General features: G+C 45.9%; 3 protein-coding genes across 5 annotated transcripts in view; all 3 read left to right on the forward strand.

Annotated features, from left to right (window-relative positions):
• Positions 1 to 23,781, forward strand: part of lmf1 (lipase maturation factor 1) — a 42,854-nt gene extending 19,073 nt beyond the window's left edge. Inside the window, exons 5-11 of the mRNA XM_018745414.2 lie at positions 6,673 to 6,738; positions 15,487 to 15,654; positions 17,239 to 17,422; positions 17,964 to 18,117; positions 18,214 to 18,397; positions 19,310 to 19,422; positions 22,583 to 23,781. Coding sequence (XP_018600930.2) covers positions 6,673 to 6,738; positions 15,487 to 15,654; positions 17,239 to 17,422; positions 17,964 to 18,117; positions 18,214 to 18,397; positions 19,310 to 19,422; positions 22,583 to 22,757 — 1,044 coding nt within the window. The 3' untranslated portion in view covers positions 22,758 to 23,781. The remainder of the gene's footprint in view (positions 1 to 6,672; positions 6,739 to 15,486; positions 15,655 to 17,238; positions 17,423 to 17,963; positions 18,118 to 18,213; positions 18,398 to 19,309; positions 19,423 to 22,582) is intronic.
• The window catches only part of LOC108930258 (zinc finger protein 420-like), a 1,123,701-nt gene that overhangs the window by 956,391 nt on the left and 140,259 nt on the right, over positions 1 to 27,051 (forward strand). The gene's annotated exons all lie outside the window — the stretch shown is intronic.
• rab26 (RAB26, member RAS oncogene family) overlaps positions 23,800 to 27,051 on the forward strand; it is a 50,747-nt gene continuing 47,495 nt past the window's right edge. For all 3 annotated transcript variants that reach the window (XM_018745412.2, XM_029252668.1, XM_029252663.1), the window contains exons 1-2: positions 23,800 to 24,257; positions 26,115 to 26,225. In XM_018745412.2, the coding sequence (XP_018600928.2) occupies positions 24,069 to 24,257; positions 26,115 to 26,225 (300 nt within the window). In that variant the 5' untranslated portion in view covers positions 23,800 to 24,068. The remainder of the gene's footprint in view (positions 24,258 to 26,114; positions 26,226 to 27,051) is intronic.

The raw sequence follows: 27,051 nt of genomic DNA on the forward strand, positions 1-27,051 counted from the left end.
GGTTGCTGCAGTGCCTCAAGCATTTTTTCCATTGGCCCTTCATGAACCCTGGTACACAGAGCTGCCAGCTTGGAGAAACTGGTGGTGCCAAGAAACGCTGTCTTATTTAAATGCTTTTAAATATTAAAAAAAAAAAAAAAAGGCACATAGATTAATTATAACATGTTTATACGAAAAAAGGGTCTAATTTTTGGGAAGCACAATAGTAAACGGAATTAAGTGGCTTATAATACCTATGCAACTATTTTATATCTATAATTTTTGTTACCCCCCCCCTTGTCTTGTGTGGGACTTGAAACTCAGAATTCCCACACTTCTCTGCTGTGCCTGTACATTTGTTACTGCTGATCTGGGATCATTGAGAAACCTCTAGCCTCTCCCTTTGAGATAAGAGCTGAGGCAACAAGCTGACCCTGGAACAGCTGTAGGGCACAAAGTATCTATCCAGCCTGTAACTCAATCTTTGGTGCTCATCAGCTGTAATTAGATGATGTCATTTCAACCACAGATACTCACCCTCTTTACCATCCTCCGTCTTGTTTTCAAACCCTTTGCATCATTGAACACTTTGGTCATCACACACATCAGGCCTGCTTGAAGCTGTGTTGTCTGTGGAAGGTTAAGAAAAGAAGAGATCTCAAACCATTGTACCTTGCATTGAAAACCACATGATAATGGTCCCTAGATGCTGATAAGAAGGGTTTTCCAACAGCAGAGCACAGGCTTAGAATTTGTTCCAGGATTTCGGCTGCTCTTGCTTTCTCTGACCCGTAGTTCACGACCTGTACTACCTTCCGCCTGCGATTTGTCATCGTGCATCGTTGACTCTTCGGTTGAAGAATATTGAGGAATCCACAGAGGTTTGCATTCAGGAAGAGGCGCAGCTCTCTGAGTCTCCGGGACCACACAACACGAGGGCCTCAGTGCTAATGCAGATTTCCACCAACGTCCTTCAGTTTCTCCACATCGAGTTGCGATCCTTTCCCACAGGGGTTGAGAAACAGTGTTTTGCTTCTTTTATCCCGTCCCTCTGTCCTCTCTGTCTCGTTTGTTGTTTTTGTGAGCCTACAAAGCAAACTTTTAACAGCTGGTCCATTTTAAGAGTTTCTCCACATGGCTGTTGGGGTGCTTCAGCCTCTGCTGATGCTGGGTGACATTTTCAAGATGGTGTCTCTCTCTGTCTGCTGATGTGCAGGGCCTCATGTTGCACAGAGGACCTGCCTTTCAGAAGCATAGATGACCAGCTTTGCTTCTGGGGTCCCCACCAGCCCGCACACCGCGAAAGATGCTCTTTGTCATGTTCGAAGCAGCAAGATGCCAAATGTGTTCTGCATGGGAGAGACACTCTCCCAGCTTTCCTGTTCTCTCCCTACATCAAGCTGACATGTTTATTCTTCTTGGGCACCATAGACAGCTGCTGCAAGACCTCACGTACTTAAGATTTTAGCGGGGTGATATGAAAGTAGTTTTATTTAGACATTATTAGTGTTGTGCTCTTTTGCTCGGTCGGGTGATTGTATTTGGACACTTCTAACTGCGTGTTGTTTCTTAGTCTTGTCTGGGTTTGTTTCGGATTCACTGCTCAATAATTTTCCGTCACATTTCTGGTCGTTTCTGTGATGTTCTCTGCTCTGTGTTGAATGAATGAATGTGGGCAGGTAAAAAGTAGAGCATTTTTTTGTTACGGCGAGGAAATAAGAAACAGTCAGACTCAGAAATGAATCTTAATGAGGAGTATAGTGTTGGCAATAAAACAGCAAAACATTCTCAGGGTTCGAATAAACTTGCTGTGACTGACTTTTAAAATTGAAGTGATGACGATGAACACTTCAACGTTTGCAAATGAAAGAAGCCACGGTCATCTATTGCTGAAGCTATTTTCCAGTATTTCAACATGCCATATTTTTTACATTCATTTAGCTGAAACGTGAAAGTGCAAATTGAGTGAAATTTAACATTTATTATTTTATTAGGTATATTGAGTTGACACTTTTCTCCTGAGTGACTTGTACTGTAGGGTTTATGCGCTAAGCTGCTAAAAGTGATTTACCCTGCTGTATGAATGTAAGTAGCTTAGTGTGAAATTCTGACATTGCGAGTAGCCTTGGAAAAAGGTGTAAATAATAGCTGATTATTAAAGGATTAAGCATTTCAACCTTTTTGCATCATTGAAATTGCTTGTATGAAGCAGTGATTTACTTGAACATTAAAGAGATCTTAAATGTGTTTGCTGTTGCTGAAGGCCAGGGGATCTGTGCATCCCAGTACATGTTCACATAGATACCTTCATACGTGTAGAATATCTTTGTTTATCTGTAGAACAGCTCTTTTCGTCCATGCTCAGCACTGGGACTTCTGGGAATTCTGGGTAACTGTGCGGCTTGTGTTCCAATGAATGACTTCATTCGCAGGATGTAACCCGGAGCTCCTGGCACTCCTTGTAGTGGAGATGAAATGGCAGCCCCTTGTTCTCCTCTTTCACCCGGGTTAGGTGACAAGGAGGTGGGCAATACGATCAGATGGCATTTATAAAAATGATGTGGCTGAGTCTGTTTCATCTGTAACTGCATCTTCATCTGGGCTTTAGTATGTGTACATACGAGTTGCTGTTAAGCTCATGTTCTTAATGTGACTTAATGTACATATTTGCATAATGAAATGCGTCTTACTGTTGGTGAGTCTTCACCTTGCAAATCTGAACGTTGTTTTGAATCCCACTCCTGCTGCAGTACCCTTGATCAAAGTACTTATCCTAAAACGATACAGTAAAACTTACCCTGCTGTATAAACGGGTAAATCAGTGTAAGTAGCTTATAGACAAAGTTAACATTGTGACAGAAAGGGGTCACCTACATAAATAAATAATAATGAATAGTATTGGAAAATGTTCAGAGGATGTGGTGCTGTATGGATGACTGTTGTTTGTTTGCTTCTGGCTGTTAGGTTCCTATCTTGCATAACCAAACTCACATACTGTATTGCCTTTCCCCATTCAGCCCAAAATGCTAGGTTTAACCTGCAGGGGACACCGGTGTACGTTTTAAACTGTGGTACGTGCACTTTCCTCCTGCGGATGACTTGCTGTTTCTTTCATCCTTGTGTGTTTCTGCTTTGCTTGTCCTTCCGGAGCGCTCCATCAGATCCTGTTTTTGCCAGTTCTTTACGAGTTGTGCTTCTCAGACCTTCTTCCACTGATGTGTGCTACCTTCAGTTGACCTCAGCTCTGCTTTCTTGAGACGTCTCTTTGAAATGAGTGTCATGAACATACAATGGTGAGTTATTACCCCTGAGAGGCCTTGCTGAGCTCCGCTGCGGTCGCAGCCACATTGTTCTAGTTTGGTCTGTTCTGCAGGAACGCTCTGAAGTTGTTCTCTTGAAAGAGGAGCAAAAACATTTCAGAGTCTCCTTTTCCCAGGGAAATGCACCAGAAATGGCCTGGCCTGGCCTGCTGTCATAGAGTGGCTAAATAACTGCAATTAATATGGCGAAGTTTTGAGCTGTTTAACAATCTGCTTAAATAAATTGAGTTTATTCATTTCTTCTGCCAAACATATGTATTTTGTGCAGTTTATTGTCATTTGCTGCTTTGTATGACATATGAAGGGATGGAGGAGCAGAAAAGGATGTGGAAGGCAGTTTTGGGAAGGTAAACAGGGGTGGGTGTCATTTTCATATTAGTAGCATCACATTTCATGAGAGAAATGGCATTCCAGGACTTCTTATTTGATTACTTCTAATACGGTAAATGAAAGAATGTACCAGAAACACACCAAATGAGTTATTCTGTTATTCCCTTGGGCAGAGTTTGTTCCCCCGCAGTGGCCCACGGGCCGCCAGCTCCATCGGCACCCCCGGCACATAATTACGCTAATGTGCTTCTGTCCTGTTTGGCAGTGCCTGCTCTAAAGAAAGGAGTTCTTTCTGACCGGACGCCAGGCCACGCTGTCTGCGCAAACGTGTGGGAGGGGGAGGATGAACCCTGAACTCTGACCCTGCCCCCCCCACTCCACTCACGCACATTCCACTGTGACAGTCCCTGATCCCCACTCCTGCCCCTTTTTACTGGGGGTGCCATTACCGTTTTCAGTACTTGAGGTTTTTTATTCCCATGGCCATGATGATGCATATACAGAAGATCACAGAGCCATTAAAACCATTATTTTCTAATCAGAATCTTATTGGTCTGAATCCCACTCCTGCTGTAGTTTTCTTGATTGAGGAACTTAACCTGAATTGATTCAGTAAAAATTACCCTGCTATATAAATGGGTAAATTGGTGTAAGTAACTCGGAGTACAAACGCCGCATTTTCGGTGGCACTGGACAAAGTTGTTAGGCAGAGATAGAAAGATTGTATATATAGATAGGTAGAAAATCACTTACAGAGGCAGCATTTAAATATGGAGAATGCAGGCAACGGTGCTGTTCCCTCTCATGTTCTGGGAGCATTTTATCGTTTGAACTCATTCCCCTCTTCTTAATAGTGGTCAATAATAATAACAGGACTCAGTTACAACTACTACTAATCCTGATAGAAAATATAAATAATATATAATGCGATAAACGCCTTCTTAGCTTCAGATACTACTCTTAGGCTCGATAATGACTGATGATGAATTATACCCTGTAGGCTGAGTTGTTTATTGGATCCATTGATTAACTCAATGAGTCGCAGAAGCTTACAGTATTTGAAATATCAAAGCCCTAATGAAAAATTGACATGACGGAATATTGCTGACATGTATGGCATATCTTAAAAAGCAATGCATTCCAGTTACCTGGGACCCTTGACGTCACTGTGGGTCTGTCACACATAGCCCTCAGAGGTTTTGGTTTCCGGATGATTCATAGGGTAGCCGGTGGCTGTCTCTACACTCAGGATGGACATCAGGTGGCATGGTAGTTGAAGCCATTTCCTTTTAATCAGGGGAGCCAGGTTCAAATCCCCCTCCTGCTTGATCATGCATTACTGGTACTTCACAGAGCAGCTTTGTATTTGCACAACACTCCGATTGAATTACAGTCCAAATGATATAACTTCGTCACAGTCCTCATTCTACTTACTTAGTCTTTTTTAATCACTGGAAAAGTTGATGCTTTTCAGTTTTCAGCGCATTTTCAATGTTGACATGCTAATGTGCTTTAAACGGAAACTGGGACTTATAGATCTGTGACATAAATTGTCGTCTTTGCCTTGAAATTGAGTTACAGGGAAGGTGGTTTTCACTGTAATGAATCCATTTGCATGGCAACACTTTCTGTTCCAAGGATTTTTCGGTTGTCGTCTTCTCAGCCTGAAAATAGGGCTTTATCTGTGTGGTTTAAAGTCAGTGCGGAAATATGGCTGACATCTACCTGGAAGTAAGCACACCCGCTGGGTGGTATGCATGATATTCCTGTTGTGTCTGTGGAAACAGTTCTGAATAAAAATATCTCTTATGCCTTGGAACCAACTGAAGAGCACAAGAGCAAGAATGTTACTTTTCAGTAAAGAAACACAGCATTTACATTTATAAAAAAGATAAAACGGCACTACTGGAACTTTCTCTTGCAAGCTGCAGTACACTGATCAGTTCTTCAGAGTGGATTTTGAAGACAAGGGTTAAATCCGTTACCAGATGTCAATCACTCAAAAACCTTTTAGTGTACAGTGTAAAACATACCATATTGTAGAGTTCAGCAACTGTCATGATTTAACATTGTGGCTTTATGACAAACATAAGATAGAAAAGTATGAATTCAGCACTTATACTTCCACTTATTTATTCAGCAGGTGATTTTCTCCAGAGGGATGCAAGCAAAACAGCATCAACAGACAAAAAGCTTTAGACAGATACAGGATCACCGACACACAGCTGTGTGTCTGACACCACCATCTTGCTGGTTCGCATCCCTCATATAGCTCCTGTAGAAGTGACATTGAAGTAGCAAATACGTAGATAATCATAGCAGGTGGTGTTGGACTCATTTATGTAGCTGTCAGGAGATGAGGAGGGAAGTGGCTCTCAAAGAGGTGGGTTTGAAACCCTTCCTGAATGATAATTTATAGAATTATACAGTGGTCTTTGTTTACCCAAAGTGACTCACGATTCTAGGTTTGTCTGCTAAGCTATTAGCAGGTATTTAACCATTTATAAAGCAGGGTAAGTATCTCGACTTCACTACAGCAAGGGTCAAGATTCGAACCTGGGTCTTTTGATTGCAAGATGACGATACTAACCACTGAGCACCCTCAGCACCTTAAAATCTTTGCATTTTCTTTCTATTATTTGGGTGTATAGAGGTGAGAGCAATTTGGTGTTACCTTACTTCCATTTCCAGCAAAGTACCAACTTTATTGCTGCAGTGTCTCCTGGTTTTAAGGGTTTGGCAATACAGCAGCAGACACGAGTAAGAGTCTCGCCTTGGTGTCCAACCCACAAGCTGTGTTGGAAATCAAAATATCAGCAGTGCTAATACATATTAATTTTGTTAATATTTTCACAGTTCTTATCCAGGCTGCCTTTCAGCATCTGAGGTGCTGCAAAAGTGAAATTTGTTTCTCTGTGAGCTGAATGTTAACCTCTGTAGCAGAGGTGATCAGTATGTCGTAGGAGTGTGACAATTAAGTTCTCTACCGGTAGTTTACCATGGGCTCCAGTACATCTCTCTCACTATGTCTCCTGTCCCACAGGGGCTCATCAAGATCAGGGGAGATCGCTGCTGGAGAGACCTGACCTGCATGGACTACCACTATGAGGTGAGAACTGCATGAAGCTCATTCGTCACTCATCGATCAGGTAAACCGTGGTTATGTTGCAAATAAGTTGTTCAGTCCCATCTTTATCCTCTTAGTTTGGTAACACTATCCAAGCCAGAGGACACCCTCTGTAACCTCTATTTAAATTTTCCTAAATTAGGCAACACATTCCCAAGGCCACAAATGGTTATTTTGAAGGAAACACTTGGTTTGTAATGCAGTCCACAATTAATGTAATAAATTAACTCACCGGCTTGTGACTGCGGCCTCTGGCGACCCCTCGGCCCCCCTCATGCATCCCACACTGTAGGGCATTGTCGGGGGAAAGGAACATGCTGGGTTGAGGCCCACTGCAGAATTTCACTAAACCTGATTAGAGAATTACTGGATGGAACGGCAGAAAAATGTGCCGAGTTCGCTCCTCGTGCTTCCCTCTCTTTCTCCTTCCTCACGATTCTGTGGTCACACGGTCATACGTCACTTCCAGCCAACATGCACCGTCCACCAAACTCAGTGTTTCCATAATATGGTTAAATGGGGTTAAATAAGTGCGCCGTTGTTACAGGCTATTAGTTAATTGGACCCGTTCACTGGGATCCAGTGGAAAGATCTCACCATTTTCCTGTGCTGTTACTGGGCATGCATTTCCCTTAACTCAGTTTGTTTTGGCTGCTTAACTGTGACAGTGAGCAGTGGCTAACAGGAGTGTGTGGTGGAGGCAAGCTCATACGGGTCCTCACTCTCTTTCTGTAACTTCATGTGGTCATTAGTGCAGAATTATTGGAAGTAGTAATATGTTTTAAATTGGGTCTCCTGTTAAGAAGGCAATATCACCAGTACAGGTCACCCTCAACATTCTGACCAGAACCTTTGCGATGGAACTCCCCCAAACCATATCATTTAGTTACACCAGCTTGCAAACACATTTGGCACTACAAGTTAGCTGAGAAGCTGATTTGTTTTTACTTCATAGTCACTTTTACTAATAAGTCAGAGTCTTAGGGGGGCGCGGCGGTGCAATGGGTTGGACCGGGTCCTGCTCTCCGGTGGGTCTGGGGTTCGAGTCCCGCTTGGGGTGCCTTGCGACAGACTAGCTTCCTGTGCTGGGTGTGTCCCCTCCCCCTCCAGCCTTACACCCTGTGTTGCCAGGTTAGGCTCCAGCTCCCCGCAACCCCAAATGGGACAAGCGGTTCAGACAATATGTGTGTGTATGTGTGTGTGTCACAGTCTTAGCATGACAATACAGACATCCCTCACTTTATTCGGTGGTTAAGTTCTTTATAAATATTAGCTATAAAAAATAATATTTTGTAGGACTTTGTTAACCTGGAGCTAGAGAGTAATTAAAACTAGTTTAAAAACATGGCAATAAAAAATATCTCTCCACATATTCCATGTGCAGTACTTGTCACCATGTCACTGTTCACCAGAGCTCAGGAACATCAGACACGACCTGTGAACATAGTGTAAGTTGAATCAAGATGATCCCACTCTTCTATTCCATTTGGAGGCTTTTCAGTGTTATCTGTCAGCTTGGTATGTAAATAGAGGTCGCTGTTATTCCTCTACATAAAGAAATTTTAGACAACAGATTGAAAGCAAAAAGGTAGTTCAAAAGAAGCTGGAACAGATTCGTATAGTACATAGCATGGTGGTTAGCTGTGATGTGAAGAACCACATAAAGAAAATCTTGTGGCTATTTCAAGTCAAAAAGGTAACTGAAAGACAGGCATGTATATTTGCTTGTACAGCAGCATCCTGGTGCCTTTTGGAGAACAAAGCAATACAGGTGCTGGCCACTGATGGTCATTATCAGCTGCTCTTGTTACTGGAAGTGTGGTTTGGGGATGGAGGTATTTGAAGGCACTTGGATTGGTGTAAGATGTGTGTTTCTGGCAGCAGGAGCATTTACAAAGGAGGAGAGAGCCAATGTCTTTGGAGGACCCTCCAGGTTGACCGAGGTTGGCCCTACAGTCAAGGCTCAGGTGTTTCAGCACAGGTGTTTCCCAGCTCACGGCCACTCCAGCAGCTGGGCTCTTGGCCCCGGAGGCAGAGGGAACGGTGTTCAGGACTGGCTTGCATGATTGGAGCAAATTGTGGAGCTTCTTTCTTTTTTGTGAGCTAAAACCAAAGGCTAGAGTCGCATGTACCACGTATTTGAAGGAAAAAAATGCCGCCAGCTGGAATGGTTTTTATGAGTCTCATTACTCATGGAGTCAGTGTGAAAAAGCTGAAATGACACATACTGGCAGTCAGCTGGGCGCTGGTGGAATTAGCACCTTTTACAGGCCTGGCAGGGAAATGCCTGCTGGCAGCATCTCAGTTCCTTAGATACCTGCAGGATTCTTAGCTGGTTGGTGCTCCAATTGACCCCTCAAACTGCAGAAATACAAAACTGAATATTTGTTAATGTTTAAGCTTGGAAATTCAGCTTGGCCCGCTATTCTGTTGTGTGACAGCTCAGCGTCTGCTAGCGTCAGATGCTGCAGTATATCCATATCTGGAATATACAGTATATCTGGTGTAGTGCCCTCTGGAAGGGTGAAACAGATGGCATAGGGCTTAAATCTACTGTCTTGCAATGGAAGAGTCTAGGTTCAAATCCCTGCTGCTGTTGTACTAACCTTGATCAAGGGTACTTACTCTGAATTGACAGTAAAAATTACCCTTCTCTATAAATGGGTAAATCACTAAGTAACTTAGTGTACAGACGTCACATTGAAAGTCACACTGGAAAATGATGTCAGGTAGATGGATGAATAATAATAATGGATCAGCTGCTGCAGAGGAACATATTTGATCATTGAAGTTTGTTTTCCTGATGCTGTTTTGTTCACATTGGTCTTAACCGTAACCGTAGATGACAGCCAGTGCTGCTTGAGTCGTGGTCCCTGTCTACATGGGTAGTAGCTGATTCCCAGTAATCAGCTGGGGCAACAATGCTCAGTGCGGAGCGCTCCTGTCTGTCCCTAGTAAACCTGTTCTACCAGGCTGTAGCAGGAAGAGAAAATGCTGAATTATGGCAACACATATCTTTAACGTAGGGGAAGAAAAGCATTTGTGACTGTGGATTATTGCTAATAATGCAACAGGCCATCAAGTTCTTAGATGATTTATATCTGGCCGCTATTGGCCACAACTTCAAGTGGTGTCCAGTGGCCCCTCGCTCACCAAGCCCCTGAGAAAGCTGTAGTCTTCTGCTGCACTACGCCACATGGGGGCCTGTACTGGGGCAGCTCTGAGAAATTTGCTCTAATTTAATTGAGTTTCCTGTCCCCTTGCCAGAACCCCTCCCTGAGGTGGTTAGGGTGGCCTGTAGGGTTGTCTGGGTCTGTTATCAATCAGGGAGGAAGGCCACGGCTGGCCCCAATTAGGGACCTGAGACCAGCGCTCATGTCAGAGCCCACCCTTCCCGCAGTCCACACACTGGCTTGGCAGCCCTGTGTCCTCAGGCACAGTTGGGGTTTCCAGCAAGTCGGTAGGGAGGGAGCAGCGACCCAGTGCGCTGTCTGAGTCGGTAACCGTGTGGAATGGCTGCTAGCATGCAGGGGCCTCAGTGCAGGGGCCCCAAACCTTCCGCTTGTGGTTCAACAACACTGGCCATCCTCATTCCGGCTGATGGAGCATCTCTGTGTGTGCACTCAAACTGGAACCTTCCACTGTCATCCTCCCAGGTGTATGATTTCCCACCTCTGCAAAAGCTCCTCTATCTGTTCTGCCTACTTTAAGACTCTAACTTATCAGGCTCTTGCTCTTTCTTCTCACTGTGAGTATGACTCTTCCCTTTCTGTGCTTCATGACTCCCAGACGAGACTCTGCATGGTCATCCTATTTCCTAATCTCTCAAAGTCTTCCAGCTGACCCAAGAGGCTCAGAGGAGATTTTGATGTCATGCTATGAGGTCATTATTTAGGTGCTTCCAGGTGGCCTGCTGTGCATGTCAGGCGCATTTCTTGTACGCTTTGGTTGTGTGTGTTTAATCAGGGCTTTGGTGAGTGTTTCCTCTTAAAGCCACATTTACCCAAATGAGACGTGTCTGTTATTTTACATCCAGGTGTGCCGCCTTCTCTTGCTTTTGCTGTGGTTGTCATCGTGACGTCAGATGGCCTGTTCCTGATGGCTCTGTGTGTGCCATGACACTGGTGTTTTACTTGCTCAGGGTAATATAATCCTGTCACCCCCACCTGCCAGAGACCTTTTTTCAGGACTGCAACCACACTTTATAGCATATACACCTGGCTACTGCAGAGCACCGCCAGGGGAAAATTACACCTTAGCAACAATTTACAGAGGTGATGGTCACAGGGCACCGTGGCAACCATGTTGCTGGCAGCCAGACAGGAAGTCAGGTCATAAATCGGCCTGTAAAGACTCCCCATAACGCACAAGGTCAGGGTGACATGAAGAGAGGCGCCGTGTGACGTACCGCAGAAGTTGGCATATTCTTCACCAGTGGAAAGAACAAAGAGTCTGCGTAAGGCCCTTTCGTTGGAGTTTGTGAGAGTGCAAACAGAGCTGGCATGGGGCTGAACACTGCTCGCTGGCACCTCCACAGTGAGCGCTGCTCAGGGCTGCTCTGTGCTAGAACTCAGTGGCAAGGTGTGCGGGAGGGGTTCCAGTCTTTTGGTGACACAGCCCAGAGCATTAGGTGTGGAAAGGTGTCTGCGGCCCCCAGCTGCGTACCTGAAAGAACTCTTTGTCACCTCCTGCTTGTACCCAGAAGCAGCAGGAAGGGGCGCTGTTTGTAATAACCCTCAGTCCATCAACAGTGTGTTTCATTGGCTGATGGGTGGCCTTGAAACCAAAATGTTTTAGGTTTTACTCCTCGCTGAACTTTTTCTCTCAAACCCAAACCCCAATTACCTTCATAATTGCTGGTTACAAACTAAAAACTGTGACCGTGACAGTTAACGCTCTTGGAGCGTTAATAACATGTGCTTTTGCAGTCATGACTTTTGCAATTCACGTTTACATTACCCTTTTCTCCAAAGTGATGTATAACACGTAATAAACAAACATGCATTCCATAGTAGATAAAGAGCTTCAGATACAAAAGTGCAGCCAGTTGGTCAACACCACCTTTTTTTATGGCACACAGTACACAAGTAGCTGAAGAACAGAGTCTGATACAAGGTACAATGGTGATCCTTACAGATGGTATGATGCAAATTTATTGAACTGTCACTTGGTTCAGGAGAAAAATGGCTCTGAAAGAAATGGGTTTGAGACCCTTCTTGAATATTAGGAGGATTCATGCATGTCTGAGGGACAGAGAGAGCTCATTCCACCACATTCCACCATATTGGGACCAAAACAGAGAACCAGTCGGTCTTTGATTTCAGACCCCTTGTGAATAGAACCATCAAGAGACCAGAGATGGAGCAGTGGCCAGGTCCTGTAGCTACGGTCTTGTAGCGCTACAATTAACCTCTCACTGGGTTTGTGTTATTGTCTAGAATATCTTTGCTAACACAAGTCAGAGTATGTCACTGTTAACTGCACCCAAGTGCAGCATTTAAGTTGAGTTTTTGTTTGTCGCCCCTTGGGTTGCACATCTGTTAAAAGTGTTTAAAAAAAAATAAGCTCATTAAATGAATAAAATAAGAATATGAGAAAACTCACTCTAAATTACTGTATATTGCTGTCTTTCTGAATGATAGTTTGAAATACACATGGACCCCTAATTGTGGTACTTGGTGGCTAACCCTGGTGATGTCAGTGCTTGGATCAACTTTTCTGTTACTGTCATTTCAGCGGAAGATGTAGTTCACTGTGATACAGATGCATGCTGAGAAGGCTTTCAATAGAGAACCAGAGGAGTTTCGTGGCTAAAGGTGCTTTGTTTCTTAACAGCAAAAGGTGGTGAGGTGTTTTTGGTGCTGAATGGGTGTGTGTTTGTGCTGATTTATAAATTTGGCATCTTACACTCTGCTTTTATTCCCTCCACTTCATCCCTGCGTGTTTATTTCAGAAGGGTTTCATTAATAAAAATCCCTCATCTTCGTGTGTGGTGACGTCCCCCCATGGCGCTGTCTGACTCAGAGCTCCTGCCTTTCTCGCTCTGCCCGCTCTCCTCTCTGTAGACAGCTCAGTGTTGTGTGTTTTGTGTGAGATTTCCTCCCACTCGCCCAATGATTAAAGGTACATTTCATGAATTTTGCTCATGCACCACATCTGCGTTGGCACACATTTTCAGATGCAGTCTTTTTTGCAAAAAATCTACCCCCCCCAATAAAAAGACCTATTTTTTTTTTATATATACTATGTCTATATCTAAAATTTCTGCTTGTATTAGAACAATCTTGACCTGTTTTTACAAACCAAGCCGATAGAGAAAGGGTGTGGGACTACCATTATTCAACGCACTTCCACGCTCTTTATATCTTGTATCTGGTGTTCTTGAGTGTTGGGGATTGATAATGATGTGGAGCGTTGCACATGTTTATGGGATGAATCTGTCAACAATGGGCATTAAATAGGATTTTTTGGAGTTTTTCAATACATTATTTTGCAGAGGCTTTGTCCAAGGCCACTTAAAACTGAATATTTAACACCATTACAATTTATACATTACCCATTTATACAGCTCGGTAATTTTTACTGTATCAATTCAGGGTAAGTACCTCACTCAAGGGTACTGCAGCAGGAATGGCGTTCAAACCCACAGTTTCCAGATTTTCATTCTGTATTGTTCCATCCATTCACTTTTTGCATGTCTTATCCAGAAGTAAGTAGAACTGGTATTACTAAAATAATAACGGTTTCTTCTAGAATCTGTCAGTCTCATTATGACAGAGATGGCTCACTCTTTATGCAAAAAGTAGTGTTGAGTGGTTAGGAAGATAACATTTAAATGTATACAAATGACGTGGACGAGGTTTCAAGTTTACTCTGCTTTTGCCCTTCTGGTGGAGTCTGTGGTGTGTGACGTCTGTGTGACAGCGGTTTCACTGGAGCATCTTGCAAGGAGGATAGCAAATACTACAGAGTCTGTGCGGTGGAACAGTGGAGGCTCTGCCCACTTCGACTGAACCCCACACTAGTGGTACTTTAAAAATGATGATGAAGGTTTCAAAGGCACACAGGGTATCGCCTTGTGATCGCTCTCAGGGACCAGGATGGAGGAATGGGCGAGCGATACCCCTGACGCCATGTTGATTATGAAACAAAGAAAAAAAACTGTACAAAATTATTTAGCAGCATGAAGCCCCCTTTCCTCCCATCTCTCTCTCTCTCTCTCTCTCTCTCTCTCTCTCTCTCTCTCTCTCTCTCTCTCTCTCTCTCTCTGCCTCCACCTGGTTCCAATACATGGGCTAGAGTGGGGAGGCAGGTGGCACCTCCTGTGACCCGGACATACTTGCCCCCTAACCTTGCTGACCTCGACAGGAAGTGGCGGCGCGACCTCCCACTTCCCGCAGGCAGTGTTTCCTGTTGAGGATGTGGTTCTGATCTCCCAGAGTGCCCCCCAGCAGACCCATCCCCTCCAAAGAGGAGCAGAGTTATTAATTCCAGGCTTGTCGGTGCTCCTGCGAGACACAGAAGAAAACACTGAATGTTGGCAGCAGTGAGCGCCCAGTCCCAGCCAAGGGTTTTTGACGGGGCGGAGCACAACACGTGTGTGTGTGTGTGTGTGTGTGTGTGTGTGTGTGTGTGTGTGTGTGTGTGGTTAGAGATGAGGGCCAGGGGACATGTGTTGTGCAAATCCCTTATTTCACTGAAGTTTTGTTTCCTTGTGGAGAGAAAACCGATCCCTGTTTGTTCCTTTCTCTGGACTGTGGTACCATCCATTTAGCACAATCATTCATTACTGCAGTATTGATTCACTGGATTGTTTTTTTCCTCCATTTTCTCGAATTAATTTATCATTGGTTATAAATTAACATTGTTTAAAATATGTGACAACGTTCTTTAAGCTGACTTACAATGTTAAGGATTTGCACTGAGCTACTTACTGTAATTTATCCATTGATGCAGCTGGATACTTTTAACTGTATCAGTTCAGGTTAAGTATGTTGATCAAGGGTACTACAGGAGCTGGGATTTGAACCCAGTTCCATTAGTTGCAAGGTCACAGTTCTAACCATTTTTGCCACCTGCTGCCCTCATGCTTGTTACAGACATGATTTTGACGTAGAACTACGTCTTTCTCCTCACTAGGTGGGGGGGGGGGGTAACTTGGGAATTGACTGTCACATAAAAATGCAACCCCCTCTTGCTGCTACTGCTTGCAAATGAAAGGACACAGAGAAATACTGCATATACCGTTGGACAGAGGAAGGTACACCACATCAAACGACATATGAACTGCCACTGCCAGTTCAGCTTGAGCGAGCTGGCAACATTGCGAAAATGTCCCACATTTGGCTCGTTATGGAGTTGCTGCGCATTGCACTACATGTCATCACGTTCAAACCACGTCATAGCGTTGAGGTCAGCACCTCAGTTCGTCGCTAGAGAGCCGCGCCATCGGACACGTATCACGCCGCTGTGTTGGAGGTCCAGAAGTAACTTCCTGGGCTTCTACAGTGGTCAGAGGAACCATCTCAGTTGGCAGGGCAGCATGGGTGAAGCATCACATCTAAGAGGTTTACTTTGTGTGTGCATCCACTTGTGGTCAGAGTGGTCATCAAGGAGAGGCTTCACCATTCATTGTCCTTGAAGATTTAATGGTATGACCTGGTTTTTTATCCCTCACTTCATTCTTTTCTCCCCTGCTGCCACACCCTGACTCCCTTCTGTCTTCTGCAGACGCAGCCAGTGCCCAATCCCATGTCATACTATATGCACCACTCACCCTGGTGGTTCCACCGCTTTGAGACCCTAACCAACCACTTCATCGAGCTCATCGTGCCCTTCTTCACCTTCTTGGGCCGCCGCATGTGCATGGTCAACGGCATCCTGCAGATCCTGTTCCAGGTGAGGGTGCCAGCAAGACACTGCTAGCCTTTCTCTTGTGGGATTGGTCCAGGGCACATTGATGGTCACCCTAATGAGACACAGCATTTGAATTTTTCAAGTGAATAGACCGACTTAGTGTCCAAATGTTTACCATTTTTTACCAGCATCTTTTCTAGACCTTTTTGATTGGAATGAACCTGGGTAAGAACATTGTGTGGGGTGTGGTGACATGGTGAGTTTGACCGATGCCTCGCTATGTGGTGGATCTGGGGTTCCAGTCCTGCTTGGAGTGCACAGCGGCTCTGAGTTTCTCCCTGCGTTTACCTCCTCCAATGTACAGTGGAAGGACTGGCAATCCACCTCTGTTTCTCCCTTGACTTGCCTTGGAAACCACGTGAGTGGTCTCTGTGGGTCAAGTTTGACTCGGCACCTTGCATGCGTGCAGTAAGAACATAGTATTTATCGACTTTTAGAGTGAGGAAAGTATTAGGTTAGGCTGCCCTGGGCTGAGTTGCGCATGCTTTTCAAGTGTGATGGATGAACACTTTGTGCTGCTGTTCGGTCAGCCAAGCGCCTGAGCCAGTCTTAAGTTACGGAGAATCGCCTTCAGTGGTGAGGGATTGGCACACACTTCAAGGCTGTCCTTCTAGCCTCTTTTCCGTGCTTTATATTCAGTTCAGCTAAGGTCACTGCTTCCTCTTGCCCCCATCGTCATCGTAAGCAGGAACTGCCCTTGTGCACCGCGGTCCGTCCAGTCACTAAGACGAGCAGGCCGCAGTTCGCAGTTCGCAATTGCCTCTGCGATTGCCGCTGTTCTGCGTCGTACTGCCCTCTAGTGTTCAAGGGTGCCATCTGTAAACTGGAGCTACTTGTGTCTTTTTGAGGGTGTCCTAACAGGAGATAAAAAACCACAGCATACAGAGATGCTAATGTTTGTGTGGGATGATGTGCTGAGTGATAAAATCCTCCATCTTCAGTAGGGTTTCAAAGATGGAAGGCTAAGTTTCATACACATGCGCCAAGATTTTCACTTAACAAGCAGAGCTTGGTTGATCCTCACAGAAACACAGAGCAATTAATAAAGCCTTGCTGGTGGGATTGAGACCTGTGGTTACTGTTTTAATAACTGTCAGTTTAAAAATCCCCCACCCCTCGTCACACATTTCTTTTGCCACCCCCACTCCTTCTGCTGTGGAAATGTTTTATTTTTTAGGTCATTTTGTTTTCCTTTGGGTGTTTTTTTCCTGAAATTTTGAATGGGTATGTAGGAGCAAACATTTTAAATTAGTATTATTGCTGTTTTGTTGTTGGCGTTGTTTTTGTTGTCTTTTACTATTATTTAGCTGAGTCCATTGTCAAAGGTAACTTGAACTATTAATACATAAAAAACTTGGCAGTTATTCACCCATTTATACAGCTTGGTTACTACCTTGATCAAGGTGCATTAGGAGCAACTATTTAAACCAGAAACCCTAACATTGTGACATAACAGCTCTAAAGCCCAAACACTACTGTAGCCCTGGCGTGAACTTGGGGTTGTTGTATGATGACCCTTTGTGCTCACTGTACCTTGAGCTTTCTGCCCTCCCCTGTATTACCCAGGTGGCCCTGATCATCAGTGGCAACCTGAGCTTCCTGAACTGGCTTACGATAGTGCCCAGCCTGGCCTGCTTTGACGATGCTGCACTGGGGTTCCTGTTTACCTCTGGCCATGGAGGGGTCAAGAGGACCGTCTGTAGGATCCAACAAGAGGAGGCTGCTGGGCAAACACCACCGCCTACCAGAGGTGCTCACAGTATAGACAGTGTACCCACACAGATGAACACAAATATGTACTGTACATATATACTGGCTGCTAGAGTCACAAACAGTTGTTACAAATTTTAAGATGTAAACATTGTGCATACTTTATTTCATTTTTATTGCATAACAGTGAAATATACACAAACATGTAAGTGTGAGACCACCTCAATCCAGTTTACTTCCACTGGGTTTACTGCTCATGTCTTGTGTTCCTGACATTTCTCGTGATCAGTAACAAGATAAGGAATGTTGCGCATGTTTATAGGATGAACTGATCAACAGTCAGTGCCGAGTAGGAGTTTGTGTTTATTTTCAGTGACTAGTTTTAATGTAGCTCTTTTCTTCAAATGGGCACTCAGTCATTCAGGTGAAAAATACATGTAAATGAAAATAGGTAACAGAGAAGAATTACACCTAAGGACCTAAAGCAGCTTGGCCATAGAACAGCTCGAATGTGTGGTTACAACGCTTTGCAGTGTTACCATTCTTTACCATTTCCCCTCTGCGTCACTTATCTGGCCCAGGTATGTTAATCCGGCGTGTGGTGAATGTGTCTCTGGCCATCCTCATCGGTTACCTGAGCATTCCTGTCGTGCTGAACCTGCTTAGCTCCCGGCAGGTGATGAACACGTCCTTTGACCCGCTCCGTATCGTCAACACGTACGGCGCTTTCGGCAGGTAGGCCATGCCCCCAGCCTGCCCAGCCCCACTGACTGACACTCATGTACTCAGTGTGGATCCCTAACCCCAACCTATTCTACGTCACTTTTCAAGCATCACTAAAGAGCGCACAGAGGTGGTGTTTCAAGGAACGTCCAGCGCCGACCCGCAAGACCCAGCAGCACTGTGGGAGGAGTACCAGTTCGTGTGTAAACCAGGAGGTGTGACGAGGAGGCCCTGTCTCATCTCTCCATACCACTACCGACTGGACTGGCTGATGTGGTTCGCTGCCTTTCAGGTCTGGAGCCCAGACCCCACCGACGCTGCTCAGACAAGACTAATACAGATCAGACATTTACATTTATTCATTCAGCAGACAATTCTCTCCAGAATTCCGCATAGTGATTATTACGTTTATTGGCACTTTGTCTAAGGTGACTTACAGTGATAGATATATTACAGTAAACCCCCCTACAGTCACTCACACATTGTCACAGCAGAGTGTGGTCACTCACACACACACACACACATACATACATACATACAGACACATATGCAATATGGGCAGTCTAGAACATGTCTTTGGACTGCAGGAGGAAGCTTACGCAAACACAGGAAGAACATGCAACCTCCACACAGACTGAGTGCAGATTGAACCCATGTCCAATCACACAGCCCAGACACTGTGATACACCACTGCTCCCTGCTGTGCCGCCATAGTGCCTAGCTGTGCTATGCAGACCTGACTAAAAAAGATCAAACTAGACTAGACAATAGGTTACAGCAGACGAGCTAACCCTAAGCACAGGCAGATTAGTGAGCTCAGATGGATCAGTGGTCTTCAGTCTGAAACATAATGCCTACGACCTTGTTCAAACTCTTTGTTCTGTTCATGAACCAAGGCAGGGAAAGAGATGCTAAAATTGGGTGCTGGTGTGTGTGGTGGGATATGTGTCTCCCTGAGTGCCCCAGGGCCAAACCAGTTGTGTTTCACACCAGTTTGTGTCCCCACTTGATGAACACTCTGGGTAATGACCAGGCTATGTGACCCAAAGGCTGCCCCTCTGGGTTCTACAAGGGTTCTGCTGCTCTTTTTCACTAGAAATGTCAAACTGCACATGCTGAATTGTAAACTGTTACATAAGTGAACATTGTTTTGTGAAATCATGTTCGTGGTTGTCGGATGGCTGACCTTCTCCCCACTCCACAGACGTATGAGCAGAACGAGTGGGTGATCCATATCGCAGGCCGCCTGCTGGCCAACGACTCCACGGTTCTCTCATTGCTGGCATACAACCCTTTCGAGGGCCGGCCAAACCCGAGGTGGGTGTCCCGTGTGAAGTCTGTGTGAGGTTGCAGGTGTGAATATGACTGAGAGGTCCGCTGGGGTGAGAACAACAGGTGGACTTCTAAAATATAAGGAATAGTGATGATGTCATATTCGCTCATTGATTATCTGTAACAGCTTGCCCAGTGCAGGGTCATGGTGGGCCAGAGTCTATCCTGGAAACATGGGGCAGGGTACATCTTGAAGAGAACACCAGTCCCTTGCAGAGTAATCACTCTCTCTCTCACACGCACCACAAACTCAAAGGGCAATGTAGAATCACCAGTTCGCCTGAAACATATATCTTTGGACTGTAGGAGAAAACCAGAGCACCTGGAGGAAACACAAATACGAATTTGACACAGACTGTCAGATTCAAATCCACATCTAAACTGACAGCCCAGGAGATGTGAGGTACCAGTGCTACCCACTGTGCCACTGTATTGCTCAATGAAATTGCTTTAGGGCCCATTTTGAGTTAAAATATTACTCTGTTTCAGTCGTCTGAGACCTGTGGAGCTGCCAGCGTCACCTGCCCGCGATGTTTCTTTCACAGCGCTCTGTGCCAAGGGCCTTGTGGGCAGGCAGGCAGCGGCATATGTCTGGTATGGGAGTGGGGCAGTGAACAGGTGCGCAGGCGTGTGCCTGTGTACATGAGCAAGCACACACGGGGCAGCTGATTGAGGGCATAACCGCCATTACCAGATGCTCCCTGGGCTGTTGCTGGGTGTTTGGGTGAAAGTTACACCAGTCTGTGTGAGGTGAGAAATAGCTGGACTTCAGAGTGCTGTAGACACGTCAGGAACCGTCCCTCACGCTGCCTGGGACAGCACTGGAATCAGCACCAGGGTGCGGTTGGCTCACTGCAGCCTTGCTTCATGTAGCATCTCCTGGAGTCTGAAAAACCAATTTGGTTTTCTCATTTTACAAACAGTAGCGTTAGGAACAATTCCACGGTTTCCAGTTGGATTGTTTTAACTTGCCTTCTTATCTCTCTAAAATTCCTGTTTATAGTAGAGCAGTTATGACTCATGTTTATCTTTTGAATCGACAGATAACAGCAAAGAGCACCAAACCAAAATGGGAGTGTGGGGCTGCCGTAATTCAGCTCACTTTCTCTGTCTACAACTTGTTTCTTGTTCCTGCATGTCGATGATCAGCAACAAAATGGAAATCACCGCATGTATTGCAGTGGAATAGGAGTTTGTACAGAAACATATTTTTTCAACCATTTTATGTTAGATTTAATATAGTCCAAAGTTAATTAAAATAAAGGACATTATAAAAATATATCATTATACTTCAAACATGCAGCAATAAAACACTGAGCATTTTTATTTATTATAACTACCACCAAGATTTATACAGAAGCCGACATTTATATTGTTAACCTTTTGATTGTGACTGAGTGAATGAACTGATTTTGCAGTCACAAACAAGATGAGTTACACACTTTTGACCCCAACTTTATTAATGGTTGAGGACCCTCGAATCTATATTTATAAAACGAAGCAAGTTGGAATGACACATGTCCAGTCACGCTTTACCAGCACATGCGTGCATCGAAACCTCATTTTCAGACCCGGGGAGTCCTTTCCTCCTCCTTTTCCCTCCTAAATGTCCAGCTGTTGCAGGGGGAGACAACTGCATGCGCTGCGGAACCAATCTCAGCTGTTGACGGAGGTGGGGGGTTTAGGAGGCTTTAGGGCAAATGTGTCTGGCACGAGCAGGGCTCTTAGGACTCCAATACCCCCTCGGTTGTCGGGTGTTGCAGCTGTCACATCACGTCCCGCCACTGCTGCACTGCCCACATACATACACTCCTCGGTCTTTCGATCGTGGTCACAGGTGCGATTCGGGTGCCTGGAAGTGACAACACGGAGCTTTGTCGTTTACATTCAAAGCCATTGACTTGTCAACAACAGTCAGACTCAAGTCGGGATGGAATTCCTCTGTGAGTTTATGGCTCAGAAAACGTATTAAAACAGTGTGAATGCAGGTGTGCTTTACTTCCTTTGTACCCCGTTGTACTTCACCTTTTCTCACCACAGCTTGTTGGAGCCGTGCGCCATTAGTGGGACGTGAGCACCATCCAGTGGTCGGTCTCTGAATCGCAGGTGGCTCAGCGAGAGGACATCTCACTTTATAACACTTCTTAACACAAGGGTGCACGACTTTTTTCTGGCCAAGCGCCACAGTCATTACTGTGAACGTGTCTGAGGGCCGCATGGGTAAAAATCATAGTAAGGCGCATACTGAATTGGAAATATTTCCATTTATAACATTGTTTACTTCATTGGATTTTATTTAGGAACTGTGTGCGTTCAAGGGTGTCTGTCTATAATAACTTATCATGCGATTCAATTAAATGTGTAGCATTTGTGGTAGGTATAGTATACATTAATAATTTACCGAATGTTCTTGCCTTCTGTGAAAAGGTGGGTGTCACTCCGCCCACAAGCCACAGTTTGGGCACCAGTTCTAAGACCTTGTGAAGAATGACTGTGCTGGAGCACAGAGGGTTTGTATTATGAATGGATGGGATGGGAATGAATGACAATATTCAGGACTTAATCATTCACTACACACCAGCCAGACTGCTATGCTCTTCCACATCTACCCGCTTGGTGGTTCCACGCACAAAAGGTAAAGAGCGGAGGTTCTCGGTTCTGGCTCTGTTGTGGTGGAATGACCTCCCCCTCTCGCTCAGACCTGCTGAATCTTTGTCCACACTTAAAAAGGGTCATAAAACTCATCTCTTCCAGACTCACTTTGCCCATCTCTTAAGTTCATGTAAAGTATGTGTTCATGCTCGTAAGGTATACACGTTCATGATCATGTTCAAACCAATCATTTACAGAGCCGTTCCTGCAATGTAATGTAAATGTTTATGTCTCAGAATAAAAAAATTACTCGGAAGGTGATTAGGAATCTGCGATTTTCTGGCTACTTGTGTGATGAACGTTGATGCCTATGGTGAAGGAAACAAGCTATAGCCGTACTTAAGAATCACATCTGCAGCTGTCTCTCTCCTAGGGTAATGCACAAATTGTATTTTCTATGAGATGTATGTGGAGAAAAGCATCTGCTAAATGAATAAATATACATGTATTCCACCGTAAAAAGAAAGTCTTCACCCCCCCCCCCCCCCCCCAGGTGGGTTCGAGGAGAGCACTTCAAGTACAGGTTCAGCACCCCGGGCAGTGCCAGTGCAGCCCAGGGAAAGTGGTGGATCCGCAAGAGGCTGGGCCCTTACTTCCCTCCGCTGGACCTGGTGGGCCTCAGAAAGTACTTCTCGTCCCGGAATTGGCCCCACCCGGACCTCCACTGAGTGGAGGGATGGTGCCCCCTGCTGGTGCGGGTGCAGAGCAGGTACCGCTGACACGCACTGCGTGAGGATGGGTTTGAAGAACGAGGACACGTTTAGGCTGAGTCGATCCGGGCACTGTAACGGTCAGTGGGATCTCTGCTCTGCTTGTTTTGGACAGAGGACATGGTAGCCTTGTCACCCTTGTCTCTCAGCGCTCATGTTTAATGATCTCACCTCAGCATTTGTACACCTTTGGTCTGTGAAAAAGAGACATTATGTTACGCACACTAACACACAGCGCGTTTTGCAAAATAATACGGTCATGGTTTGAAATATTCCTGCTGAACTGTTCTGCACGCAGTGTTTGTGAGCAGAGAACATTCCGAAACATTTGAGCCCCACTAGGCTTTCCTGCTCTTTTCAAAATAAAGACTTCACATTTGTTTCCCCCTTGGTTTTTATGTTTTTTTTTTTTTTTTAAACACTTAGTGTGGATCTTTCTGATGTCACTGCAAATGAACCACAGTCGACAGATTGAACCGTTTCCTCTGATGACTGTGCTGCTTCCTGAAAATCACATTTTATTCTTTGTTTTTGCTCTATTTCATGTGTATGTTATTGGACTGTTAGACATGTTACTAATGTACAGGAGCTGACTGGAAATGGCAGAAGCGACATATCCATCCATCCATCCATCCATCCTGTCGTCAACTGTCCAACCAGTTCAGCTGACTATCCATGTGGTCGTCCACATTAGTGTCCATTTCTGATATGCATGTGACACTGCAGTCACTGCGCCTTTAATGTGTCCCCTTCCCAACTAGTCTCAGTCGGCGGGGCTCCCTGTCCCCCACCTGTCCCCCACCTCAGCTCTTCTGCACACGGTCCCGAACGGTGCTGTCGAAGTGTGAAGACCGCGAGCCGTGCCGCACGCGACTTGAGCCACCTGTCACCAGCCAAGCGCCAGTGGCTCGTGCAGGAAGGAGCGGAGAAGCCAAAAACTCTGTGTGTGTGTGTGTGTGTGTGTGTGTGTGTGTGTGTGTGTGTGTGTGTGTGTGTGTGTGTGTGTGAGAGAGAGAGAGAGCGAGAGTCGAGCGCAGTGTGAGGAGGAGAGAGAAAGAGAAGGGTATCAGGTGAAGAGCTCGTACGGCCACGAGGAGGAGCGCGCTCCCGGAGCCATGGTACCGGCGCGCACGCGGAGAATCGCTGCGCATTAGATGACAGTGTTGTTTCTCTGTGTTTCACTGTGTTTCATGGGATATTTCCGCGCCTAGCTGTCATTCCATCGCAGAGCACCGAGCTGCACGGGAGCCGCGCGCGCAACCGGCAACCATGTCCAGGAAAAAGGCGGCAAAGGGCAAGAGCAGCGCGAGCAGCCCGTGTGCGTCGCCGCGCAGAAAGGCAGGCGGGAAGCGTGGCAAGGGCGGCTCCAGGTCCGAGCCCCAAGCCAACGGGCTGGCGCACCCGTGCAGACCCCCCGGCTTGAGCAGCAGTGGAGAGTTCTACGATCTGGCGTTCAAGGTGAGCGCGTGGCGAGTGCCTTTGCTTTGGCGTGTTCAAATGTGTGGTTCTGCAAAGGAGAGGGTGTGATGGGCACGGGACGGGTTCGAGAGAGCCTGAGCATCCCTGGCCAGGGTCGGCGCGTAAGAGTGAGCGTATGTACTATGTGCATTTCGCTTCCCACGTGCGCGCATTACAGGACCCGTGTCCGCCGCGCCCGGCAGCTCACCGCGGTGCTGTCATTCTGCGTGTGGACTACCGTGCTTCAGCTACCATGCTTTACCTGCTTCACGTCACAGCGCGTGGCGGTGGCGGTGGCGGTGGGGAGCGAGCTGAATGCCACGCCCCCCTCGGAGACGCCCCTTTGCCGCTTAGTCACTGCTGTGCGGTGTGGAGTCGCTCTTTTTACTTTTCCAAACACTTCGCCGAGAACAGCCGGCTGTTCATTATCTTCAAGAAAAGTGCGCAAAGCGCAATAAGAAAACATTAAATCCTATAAGTATAATAATAACCTCGACTGCGGTGGCACACGAGTGTCAATAAATAAATCAGTTATCGATTCCTAACTCTTTTCTCACTCGTTCAGAATCAGAGTGCTATTCTTAAACGACTTATTAAACGAATTATTGTTGCTCTTGTTGCGTACGGTACTGTGCTGGCGCGCGAGCCCTGAACTAATATATTTAGCGCTGAACCGGCTCCGCTGTCAACACTCCGCGGTACCGGTTACGTGCGCCTGCGCGGGATCGCAAGCAACAGAACTGCACATGAAACAGGCGAACTGAAGGAAAACTGCAGAAAAGAATACGTGTGAAGTGTCAGGACATAATGACATAATAAGAATGAATCAGCCTAGGGGTTTGGGCCGAAGGAGGGTAATTAAGATCCGGACCTCGGGTTGTTACTCACATTAGACAGTGCGAGTCGGTGCGCTTAGAATCACAGCAAACAACAGGTGAGCAAGCTCAACTGGAGTTTAAAGTCACATAAACTGGTGGTTCTCATTTCTGTTTTTTGCTTGATTTAAAAACATCCGCCTTTTAGACTCAAATCACACCAGCTATCTCTGCATTTTGCATATTAATGGTTTTGCTACAGAGTAAAGAACTCAGTGTGCGTGACCTTGAGCTATAGATGTGCTCAGCAAAGAACGCAGACGTATGTCCAAGTAAAGCCGTGGTCCCGGTCAATCAACATCATTTATTTGCTTTCAAGAAAAGAAGACTTTCATCACAATTTTTCCCTCTTTCCACCGATTCTGGGTCGCGCTTAAGGTTGACTTCAAACACACCAGCTGGGACGTTCTCCGCCAGGGCCCCCGCTCACTTTCATCACCCTGACCAGGCATGGTGGGTCACGCTCCCGTAGGTACATGAAGGAGAATAGTGATCACAAGCTTTAAGGGAAAAAAAGGCAGTAAATAGAAATGAAATGGAAATCTTAATTAATGCAGCTGTCAAATGACCGCATGACTCTGCCGGGTGGCAGCACATTAACGAGGACAGGAGAACGTGAACATGGACCGTGATCGTGGAAACGGAGCATAGGAGCAGCCGGCTTCTCCAGGCTCATTTCACAGTTTGACTATTAACCACTTCCTTTACGTTTTGCTCCCAACTTTTAACTTCACAGCCCAGCAGAGGCTCTGCAGTTGCACCCTGGTAAAATATCCAACAGCGTACAAATATAATTTATTAATGCGTAGCGCTCTTTTCACAAGGTTACGGATAAAGGACAAACCATCACATACAACACATATGTTTGGGAGAGACAGATGTTAGAGTAAGTGCAACCAGGATAATAAGAACAATAATACATTCATAACATAAATGAAAGGTTATATAGTAAAAGGTTTGACTGTCCTTCCAACCCCCATAGGTGATGCTGGTTGGGGACTCTGGTGTGGGGAAGACCTGCCTGCTGGTGCGCTTCAAGGATGGTGCCTTCCTGGCTGGGAGCTTCATCTCCACAGTGGGGATTGACTTCAGGGTATGTGCTGCGTGAACTCACACACGCGCACACACACAATAACGTTCACAGTTATTTATTTGGCTGACAGTTTCCTCCAAGGCTGCTTTCGGTAATTTATCAATTATACAGCAGGGAAGTTTTTACTGTATCGGTTCAGGGTAAGTACCTTGATCAAGGTGGCTACAGTAGGAGGTTGGAGTCAAACTTGGATCCACGTAAAAGATGGCAGCTCTAACTGCTATACCATCGACTGGCCCACTGACACACTTGGACTTACTATTGGACATCCCTATGGTACACGGCATGCACACATACACACACCACATATGGAAATAAAGGGGTGCTGCACATATGAAAGGTAGGGGGGCGTGGTGGCGCAGTGGGTTTGATCGGCTCCTACTCTCCGGTAGGTCTGGGGTTCGAGTCCCGCTTGGGGTGCCTTGCGACGGACTGGCGTCCCGTCCTGGGTGTGTCCCCTCCCCCTCCGGCCTTGCACCCTGTGTTTCTGGGTTAGGCTCCGGCTCCCCGCGACCCCGCATGGGACAAGCAGTTTCAGAAAATGTTTGTGTATGCATGCACATATGGAGCCACATTCCACAAGTACACACATGAAAGCGTATAGATTCCAATCTCATGCAATCCCAGGGAGCATCTAAATTGCTGCATAGGTGTTTACCTCCACTCAGCCATCGAAGGACTGAGATGCACTGTGCTCTGGTAATGTGGTCATCGCACACATTGTTGTTTCAGTGAAACTGTCTCAGTGCCTTGCTGCAGTTCTTCAAGCCCCACTCCCAACTCTAAAGTAGGTGGGCCTGCAGGAACACACATATTGCTTGTATTG

The sequence above is a fragment of the Scleropages formosus genome, chromosome 1 (assembly GCF_900964775.1).
Source record: "Scleropages formosus chromosome 1, fSclFor1.1, whole genome shotgun sequence".
In the NCBI taxonomy this organism is placed as follows: Eukaryota; Metazoa; Chordata; class Actinopteri; order Osteoglossiformes; family Osteoglossidae; genus Scleropages; species Scleropages formosus.